Source organism: Lagopus leucura, unplaced genomic scaffold, assembly GCF_019238085.1.
Source record: "Lagopus leucura isolate 7727_CA_CO unplaced genomic scaffold, USGS_WTPT01 Super-Scaffold_100045, whole genome shotgun sequence".
NCBI classification, from domain to species: Eukaryota; Metazoa; Chordata; class Aves; order Galliformes; family Phasianidae; genus Lagopus; species Lagopus leucura.
The window spans coordinates 1446080-1456184 of record NW_024962292.1 but is presented as its reverse complement, the minus strand read 5'-3'; the positions used below and the strand labels follow the sequence as shown (position 1 = coordinate 1456184).

Here is a 10105-nt window from a genome sequence, read left to right as displayed (position 1 = left end):
AGGGTGTGCTTCCCTCAATACTGAGCTCAGGAAACCCTTCAGAAGAGGGGCACTCTCCTACTCCTTCTGTCTTTATGGAAGTCTCCTGAGAAACTCCACCTTTTGGGGGAGGAGCTGACAAGAACCAGGAGCAAGAATCTAAAGGAAAAGTTCACAAGGTGGCTGATTCAGATGTATAAGAAATAGAATTGGAACGTTTTGTCTTTCCCCAAGTATCAAATTTGTTGAGAGGGTTGGGTGTTGTTTTGATTTGTTTCTTTTTTGTGTTTGACTGATTGCTTTGATTTAAACTGGTGAAAAGCTCTTTCCAAACAGGATGAATACTTGCTGTGCTATAGCTTTCTGTCCTGTAGATAACAACTAATGGTGTATATTAGTTTATATTTGAAGTTCTCTATCCAAAGCTTTCTATTGTTTATAAATGATGAGAGATTTTTTGGGAATTTAAAAAAAAACAAAAAAACAAAAAAACACAACTATAGAGAGTATCAATTTCAATGTAGGAATAATTGTAATGGGAAAAAAAAATTGGAAACTGCATCTTGTGGTGCAATTACCAAAAAAAGAAAAAAAAAAAAAAGAAAAAAAAAACAGGAGTGAAAAATGAGTAATTGTATCCATATTCCCTCTCAGTATAAGAGAAATTATATGTTCCCTATTACTATCATTTGCCATATTTCATATGCGAATGTATCTCTTAAGCCCTGCTCTCTTATTTAAATACACAAATACAACTGTTTAATTGTCTTTGTGCCTTGATTCATAAACCTTATTGGATCTAGTTGCAGCAAGTTTATTAATTCTCTGGAGCTAATATAGATTTTTTACAGATTGTAGATCCGAGTCCTCAGCCATTACATTTAGGAGTCCAGCGTGGCAATTGAAGAAGGTCTGCAGTCTGCAAGTTGGCTGTCCCAGAGTAGGCTGGCACTGTTGCCTGAAGCACTAAAATACCAAGGAGGAACAGGAGACAGCGGGCCCTGCAGCTGGGACAGGCGGCATGATGGAGTCAGCAAAGGCCCTGCCTGACAGGTGAGACCCAAAGAAGGGAGATAAGGAACAGATGAGAACTGCTCCCCAGCCCCACTTCATGCAGCCTCGCTGCCTCCAGCGCCGCTCGCCCTGGTGGCAGGGTGGCCATCTTGCGGCCTGCCCTCGACCGCTCTAACTCTATGGTACTCCCGGCGGGACCAGTTTCAATCTAGCGGTACTGAGGCGCCTCAGGTCTTCTCTATGGTACCAGCGCCCCACTGGATGTGTGTGTGTGTGTACATACGTGGTGTACACTCTGTCCCGCGGCCCATCTCTATGGTTGCGTTTTCTCGCTTCTCTCCGGGCGCCGATTGGCTGAGAGAGCAGTTCTCGCGAGATCCGCGCGCCAGAGGCCTGGCAGAGGCGGCGGTGGAGTCCGCGTTCGTGCGTTGAAGCCGGTATCGTAGCGCGCTCGGTAAGATGGCGCCAGCGAAGCCTCTCCTTTTCCGGGGTACGGGGGCTGCCGCGGCCCTCGCCTCGCCTCGGCGGCTCGGTCTCTTGCCGATCGCTGCGGACGGCGGGGAGGCACCGGGCCTGTGGCGAGCGGAGCCGTGCGCTTGGGTGGCCTGGGCCCGCGGAGGGCCGGCTCGGGGGCTGCGCCTCGGAGGGCCGGAGCCGAGCGGCGCGTTGCGAGGCGGGGGAAGGTCCGGGTCCCTCAGCGGGACTCGGGCCGCAGCAGTTCGTGGGGAGGCGCCGCGTTCTTGGGAGCGCGGGCCGGGAGCGCTCGGTCCTTGGGGTGGCTCCGGGCTCGTCCTGTGCCCCGCTCGCTGCCTGGCGCTGTTGGGGTCGGTGCGACTTTGGTCGCAGAGAGCTGGGGGAGAGAAGGAGCCGTTCTGATGGGAAGGGGCGGGAGGCGGTGCGCTGCCGCTCGGGGCGGTGGTGCCTGTTGCTGTTGTTGCCGCCCCTCTTCTCCCTTCCGCTGCCCCTGTCAGAAGTGGACAAATACCGGCTTTGGTTTTAGCGGCGCGCACTGTTTCCAAATCTGAGAGAAAACACCAGGAAATAATTTAGTAGCGATGGTAGGAGCGCTTCTGGGACGGTCACACAAAGCCGTCTGGTTGTGCACGGGAGCACTCACTGCTTTTTGTGGCTGTATGACAAACACTGCTGTCCAGTCAGCGTTCCTGTTTTTAACAAACTTTAAAACAAATGTTGTTTATATAGATTTTGCTTTGGAAATTTGTTACAGGTTTTCTGGTTAGCAGTAAAACTTTGATTCATTTGTTTTATTTTGTGATGCTGTGGGTCCTGTATAACTTTCAGACAAGATTTTATTTGGACTGGATTTAACGACATGATAATGGTATTTGAATTTTGTATTTTGATGATGGATGAAAGCAGCTTTAGAAACTGGCTGAAAGTGCAGGAAGGAGGAAAAGAAAATGTAAAATAATGCCTGCAGATAAAAGTGTCTTTTGGAATATTTATGAGATCTCATTAGAAAGTTACAGAGATAGCAGGAGCATGCTTACACACATTAAACTTGCTTTTAACTGAATTGTGTTAAATGAAATGCTTTTCTCTCTTTGTAGTAAGAGACCAGGATGAGTTATGCAGAAAAACCTGATGAAATCACAAAAGATGAATGGATGGAAAAACTTAATAACTTGCATATTCAGAGAGCAGACATGAACCGCCTTATCATGAACTACCTTGTTACAGGTAATGCTAGGAGGCTTTTATTGTATTTTGTTGGGGCATACCACTTTGGTTAGAAGATGGTACTATAAAGAGTGAAATTAAGGACTTTAAGGATTTGGTGATTGCTTTTGACTTTTAGCAATGTACAGGTGCTCTTGTATTCTCTTAAGTGGACACAGAATCAATTAGATTAAAACAGGGACCTAGCAGATATATTGAAATAGAAATTACTCTGACCTTAATTCTTATGCTAAAAGATACAGAAGAAAGTATTTTTGGATTGCTGTAAACAGAATAACCTGCTTCTCTATGATATCCTTTTTTTTGTGCTGTTACGACAGAATTCAAGATATGTCGCTGTTTTTAAGTAGCACTCATAAAGCTTCACAGAGCGTTTATCAGAAGCAAGTTTTAACTGTCTGGAAAGGTAGACTCTGAAAGGATATTGTTGTCAAAACAGTTGAAGACCAAAATTATTAAGCCCTTCAGTATATGGCCTAACTTTACACTTACAGCAATCAAAAACCCTTGGGAATTGTCCCTAGCAATTACGATGCATACCATCACAGTAAGCTATACTAGGGTGGAGGCATTTATATTTCATCTACACCCCTGTTTACATTGGTGTGCAACTGGATCTCCTGAGCTGAGAGAAGAGCATCTTAGTGGCTTAATAAAGTAAGCTAAATCATTTCTGCATGTATAGAAATAAAACTTAAGATTCAGAGTGGCCGTTAAAAACTTTTAGCAACACTGTATTTGTTTTAGAGAAGCAAGGTTTGTTTTCTTTTCCTGTTTGTTCTCTGTAAAACTATAAAGACACGATTGGGGACTGGAGGGACAATCAAAATCGTGTAAATTATTCAAATATGAGCCATTTTTGGAAAAAAAAACAACAGTGCTTTATTAAACATAGAAAGTTATATGATGCTTGCATCCTTAGAGAGTGAGGGCACTTGAGTTACAAATGAACTAAGCACGTACTGCTAAGTGCCTGTTGGATCAGATGCTTACATAAATAAGAATTTTTCAGAAGTTTAGAATTCAGTTTTTAGAGTAAATGTTTGAATCACAAAAATATGCCAGCAATGCTTACATCTTTTCAGTGAAACTGATTTTTTTAAGGCGTTTTGTAAAACTGACTTGTAGGTAAAACGTTTTTATTTCAGAGGGCTTTAAAGAAGCAGCGGAGAAATTTCGAATGGAGTCTGGAATTGAACCCAGTGTTGATTTAGAGACTCTTGATGAAAGAATAAAAATCAGAGAAATGATACTGAAAGGACAGATTCAAGAAGCCATTTCATTAATAAACAGCCTCCATCCAGAACTGTTAGATACAAACAGATATCTTTACTTTCATTTGCAGGTAAGAACAAGTGGAAATTCTTATTTTTGTTTCAGAAGTTGTTAAGAAACTCTGGAAGAAGTGTGGGTTTAAGGGTATTGCAAGGGATTTGTGGCTGAATGTGGCTGCAGTTTGAAATGTTTGGTTTTGATATCATTTTATAGCAATGGGAAAATCTGTGGCATGTTGCAACAGCTGTCAGATACAATTAATTAGTAACTTGGAAACTTTTAACAGAAGGAATGATCTGTGATTTACCAACTCGTAATTTGGGTTTCTAGTAGCTCTTTTAATGAGCTTATAACATGTTTTTCTTATAACATGTTTTCAAAACATGTTATAAGAAAACATCAGCCTGCCTTTTCTAGTAAATTTTGTTGGCAAGTTTGTTACTTCTTGTCTCAGATATTTAGAATTGACCTTAAACTTCCATAGCATGGATTAGTGTTTGTCTCAAATTACATACTAGCGACTGAAGATTGTGGTCTTGAATTACTGAAGATTTGCTAACTTGTTGAGCTAACATTGCTGTGTTTTTCTTGATGCAGCAGCAGCATTTGATTGAACTGATTCGGCAGCGTGAGACAGAAGCAGCTCTGGAGTTTGCTCAGACCCAATTAGCAGAGCAAGGCGAGGAGAGCCGGGAGTGCCTGACGGAAATGGAGCGCACGCTGGCTTTGCTCGCCTTCGATAATCCTGAAGAATCACCATTTGGAGACTTGCTTAACATGATGCAGCGACAGAAGGTAGGATTTGCTCACAAGGAAGTTGATGTGTTTTGTTCGTATGTGGTGAAAACAACATCCAGAGAGTTCTGAGATTTTGATGAAAATGTGTATAGCATCATGCAAAAGAGCAGAAATATTTCTTATGCAGCATTCAAAACACTGATGTTACCATAATCAGCTGTTTGATTTTCTTCATTTCTCTAGGCTGTTGGTATGTGGAGCTTTGCCCTTGCTTCGTTCTGAGAGATAACAAGCTGTGTTGATGTTACCCGTGTCTGTGTGACATTACAAGTGTTAATCGTAGGAAAACTATTACTAAACTCCAGTATTTCTTTTCCAGGTATGGAGTGAGGTTAATCAAGCTGTTCTAGACTATGAAAATCGTGAATCAACACCCAAGTTGGCAAAATTACTGAAACTACTACTGTGGGCTCAGAATGAGCTAGACCAGAAGAAAGTGAAATACCCCAAAATGACAGACCTCAGCAAGGGGACAATTGAAGAACCCAAGTAAAATGTGTGCAGATGGACATCAAACAATCATAGTACTGCACAGTATACATTTATATCAGTCTGTGACTGAAATATTTTTACTACAGTACAGCACTCAATTCAGATTTTTCAATGAACATCTAATTTGAAGGGAGAAAAGTCCCTTTTGAATGCTGCAAAAACTGCATTGAAAGGCGCTGTATCTCTTTGGAAGTCTGACTTAGGCTATGCACTATAATACATTTTTAAAAAACAACCCATTAAACAGGACAGGAAAAAAATCACGTTTTTAAAAGTACAGAACTCAAGCTTTCTAATTGGCTACTGATGCTTAGTTGAGTGGTCAGTGAGTTAATATGAGTTACATTGGCAATTATTCAGTTAAGTTTAACTGTCTCCTGTTTGAAATGTGTATATAGAACAGTGAATATTTTCTACCTTTAAGTTATAGCAAGATATACATTCCCCTTAAGAGTAACTGGTGTTGTTTTCATCTATAAACTTTGCAGTAAGGTCAACCTTTTGCCTAGGAAATAGTGTACAAACTTGTAAATCTTAATTTAAGAACTTTTTTTTCCTTGTTTCTGACTTTTTGGTGCTTTATATGGTGAGAGCTATGTTCATAATGGATCAGTGACCCAGCTTTTTTCATGAGAAGTATTGTTGCAAATAAGTATTTTTCTTAGTTTTCACAAATGACCAAAATGGCCCTCAGAGGCGTTTGAGAGTTTTTCTTCAAGGGGACCTTTCCCCTCCATATTGAGTTTGCAGCTGCAGACACTGCAGTGATTCCAGCAGGCTCGTAGAGCTTGGAGGGCCACTGGATTTTTGTAAGCTGAAAGACATACTTGTGTTAGGAAATGAAGTGGGGGGAGAGATACTTATGGAAGCCTCTGATGCATCTTCTTGTGCAGGATCTGCCTTTACTCTTGTCGAATAAGAATCGTAGTTGTAGAGCTACTTGGGCTGTTTTTATGCCTTGAGCTGAGCAGAGCAGGGCTGTCTTTCAAGACTGAAATGTCAGGTTTTGTTTGATTCTTTCCATACCTTTCTAAAGAGATGCAATTCATCTTCACCCGTATCGCTTTGTTTACTGACTGCCCTCACTCCAGTTAGGATTCTAGTTGTAATGTTTTACGTGTGAAGTCCAGACTTTCAAGTCAACAAATTGTAATCTTGTGGGTATGGGATGTTCAGGTCAACTTAATTTTGCAGCACTGTTCACTGGTGTACATCCAGTGGTAGGAAGCACTAATCTTGCCAAATCAATCTGTAGGTTTTTTAGGTCTGTACATCAAGTTATTAAAGATTTGTTGAACGAAGACCGACCTGGTGGGTGAAGTAGCTGAACATCACGATGCACTGGCAGTCGTCACACCAGTCCCATGCTGTACATAATCTAGTCTTGTATGGTAGATATTACCCTGTAGAATGAAACTTAGTTTTCACTTAATTTTACTGGAATACTTACGCATTAAACTGTATAAAGCTTTGCAGATACACCTGACTTATGGAAACTAAAAAAAAAGCAAAAAAAAAAACAAAAAAAAAAAACCTGTTACTGGTTGCATTACTGTGAACACTGTTTACTTGTGTAGCTGTTTTTTTGTGAGGGGAATCCATTGTTTGTTAAGCAGCTATTAGAGATGCAGAGTACTAAGTTTAAGCTAGGTGATGGATATAACAAAATGAGTTGTTCTCATTTATTACTGATAGTTTTGTTCTGCACTTTTAAGGCATTTTGTGGCATGGAGGTCTCGAAGTTTATACGTAACAAGCAAGCTGTCAGTTGCCCCCAGTTACAGCGGTGGTCTGGCTTTCCTTCTCCCAGACTGGTTATTTTAACACCAACATTTTAACAGTTGTGTTTTTTTCCTTTTTTTTCTTCTTTCCCATTCGGTTGATGTCTGAAAACCATGTACAACTTTGAGTTTGTCAGAAACTGTGTGGTTAATGTCACTTTGTTTAATAACAAACTGCAGAAACAAAACTGGAATAGCTCTATTTTCTTCATATGTAACTGATCAGCTTTTCCTCTGTTCTGATGCTTACCTACTAAATCTAAAGCTTCTCCCAGATGAAGTGGAAAGCAGTGCGGTTCTGTGGCATGACTAGCATTTTTCTCCATGAGAAATGCAGTATTGCAGTCCTGGTTGAGAAGTTCACTGTACTTCTGGAACGCTGCGTTAATTTCACATAGCATTTGGGCAAAGAGCGAGCATAGATTACTTGAATTTTCACTAGCTTGTTTTTTTCCATTAAAAAAAAAAAAGTTTTTTAAGGGGTTTAATATAAAGTTAGTCTAGAACTATTTCACTTTGTTTTTATGAACATGCCACATTGATAAGCAGCTTTAATCTGTAAAGTTTTTTGGTAACTGCAAGAAAATATTCGAAAGCTATGCATTTTAGAGAAAGCATAAAGGTAGTCATAATGGTACTTCTAAGGATCTTTATATTAGTGTATATAAAATAGTTTGCATATACAAATATAATATATAATCTGTTTGAAATATTCTTGGATGGTAGGGGCTGTGAAACATAATTTATGGAAATATTGTACACAGTAAACAGACCTCTGTCAGTACACGAATGGACTTTTGTCATATGCATGAGAAATGTCTTATTTGGTGACTACTAATGAATGGGATTTTGTTAACCCATTTTTGTTAGATAACCACTTTAACAAATACTATTAAATGCCACTTTGAACAGTTTGCTTTAGCGTTAAAATACATATATATTTTTTTTTCCCCCACTTAATTTAGAATACTCTGAGAATAACTTTTGTATGAAGATTTGTTCCAAACTCAACGGTGGCAAACAAATGTGCTGCACTACACTCATTCTTCCCTCAGCCTTCCTCTTGCTGAAAGCAAGATTATTTGCTTTTCAGCACTGCTATGAACAGGAAGAAGTCAAGTTGTAAAATATCTTGTCTTGGCTCTGCCAAAAGACTTGATATGAAACGTGCTTTGATTGGGCTACGAATCTCATTCCTTCTCCAAAATTGTCTCCTTAATAGTTGTCTCTTGGCTGTTACCATGTTTCTTTTCTACCTGTCCAATCTAAGCTACACTGGTTGCTTCTGTTGGACAACGGAGTCGTTTGTGAAGGGTTAGGGATGGTGGGTTTCCATGAAGATGAAATACTGGCAGTACTTTTTGAGAAAAAGTTACTGAACTGCTCAATTTATATAGCTGGAAAACCAGAGGCTGCTGAAACCAGAAACTAACAGCAGAATTTTAAGTAAAGCATTTCCTCTCAAGACTTTTAAAGAGGAGAACACAGCTTGAAACTGGGACAAGTACCTCTCATCTTGAGATGATTTCATTGAAACACTTTCTGCTCCTTCCACCTGCATTAAAAGAAACACTGAAATGAACGTGGAGAGCACTTATGTAGCATTAAAAATGTGTGAAGTTACTTGGACGTAGTTCTGTCTCCTTTCCACTCCTTGTACGTATAGGTGAAGCCATTACATTCTTCCAGGATGATTTCATTGGTTTTAATTTACGATGTTTATGCTTTGGATGCTTGAATCTAAGCTTAAAAGCACTGCTTTAAAAAAACAAAAACCAACATTGTCACACTCACCCAGGTGAGTGGTGCTCAACTTATTTCAAACCATTTTCTGTCCAAGTTCATTCTGAAGCTTTATTCAATTGAGTTGGAGCGTGATCCCTGTGTGTCTGACCTTCATGGACCTCCTGTTAGCAGCAGCTGAAAGCACCCTTCAGGTAATCACCTGAATATCAGCGGAGAAGGAGTCATGTTTTGCTCTAGGCCTGTCTTCAGCACTAGAGCAACGTGTGGTGGCTTCTGAGCCACTGCACATCCCTCTTCCACACAGAAACATTGTGACTGGTGAGCATTAGTTTCTGCCATCAAGTTCTTAGTGAAAATGGCCCAGAAAACTTTTTGAGCAGTGTTGTCTCCTGCAAACTGCAATTGGATTTTCCCTTCAGGAGCTGGCAGTTGCCTTTTATGGAACATGTGAACCTATTACTCTTTCTCATATACTCCAAAAAATGCAGAATTGGGACATAATTTGTGCTGAACTTCCTAAAGTACTCAAATGATGCAACCATCGTGTGGATGAAATTCAGTGCTGGTGTATGTCAGCTCAAATATTATCCCAGTAATCTTTTGTTTGGTTTAATCTTTTGGCAGATTAAACTGAACACAGGGAAAACAAGAGGAGATTGTGTTCTCAATTGATTTTTGAAGTCAGTGCTGACTTGTTTCTGTTTGCCATGTAATCACCTTGATGGGACGTTTGCCTCCAGAAAGTAATGCAGCAATGAAGAGAATGCTATCGATGTTCTCACTTTTTTAATGGATGTTCCAAGTTTGCTGTTAATTTTATATTCAAATGTATATATATATTATAACTACAGCTATTTCTCAAGGTAAAATCAGCTCCCTACTGTAGAAGCAAGTTAGTCAAAGTGTCTGTGAGCAGTAAGGAGGAAGTGTAAGAGTATTTACTTCAGTAAATAGCCAACACTGCAGTGTCGGATGCATCCTACAACAGAACTGAAACTTCACATAGCAGTGTCTCAAATGAGTGTAAGTGGGTTTTCTCTATCTGTGATTGCTGTGCCATACCCAAGCCCTCAGCTCCTCTGTGCTCTCCTGGGCTCATGAGATAATTTCACTTCTGTACTCATACTTAACTCTAAACACACACACTATTAATATCCATACACATCTCTCAGACTGAAGGATGTTTGATTTTTGGCTGCATTTTCTCATGCCTTGGCTCCCCCTTCTGGAAACAGTCACAGCAGCAGAGTGAGTAAAAACACCTTTGCATGGTTTCCAGTTATGTATCCAAATAACTGAAAGAAAGCTGACAACATGAC

At 40.3% G+C, this 10105-nt stretch overlaps 1 protein-coding gene across 1 annotated transcript; it reads left to right on the top strand.

Moving 5' to 3' along the window:
* Nucleotides 1-1366: 1366 nt before the first annotated feature.
* GID8 (GID complex subunit 8 homolog) lies at nt 1367-8663 on the top strand. Its single transcript, XM_042884724.1, has 5 exons — nt 1367-1447; nt 2565-2694; nt 3843-4039; nt 4567-4764; nt 5087-8663. The coding sequence occupies exons 2-5, from the start codon at nt 2577-2579 to the stop codon at nt 5258-5260; spliced, it is 687 nt and encodes a 228-aa protein (XP_042740658.1). The 5' UTR covers nt 1367-1447; nt 2565-2576; the 3' UTR covers nt 5261-8663.
* Nucleotides 8664-10105: the final 1442 nt, after the last annotated feature.

Excerpts from the sequence above, each read along its gene's own strand:
- GID8 (XM_042884724.1), top strand. The coding sequence starts at position 2,577 with ATGAGTTATGCAGAAAAACCTGATGAAATCACAAAAGATGAATGGATG. Across the intron at positions 2,695-3,842 it reads CATGAACTACCTTGTTACAG|AGGGCTTTAAAGAAGCAGCG; the intron begins GTAATGCTAGGA and ends TTTTTATTTCAG. Across the intron at positions 4,765-5,086 it reads ACATGATGCAGCGACAGAAG|GTATGGAGTGAGGTTAATCA; the intron begins GTAGGATTTGCT and ends TTTCTTTTCCAG.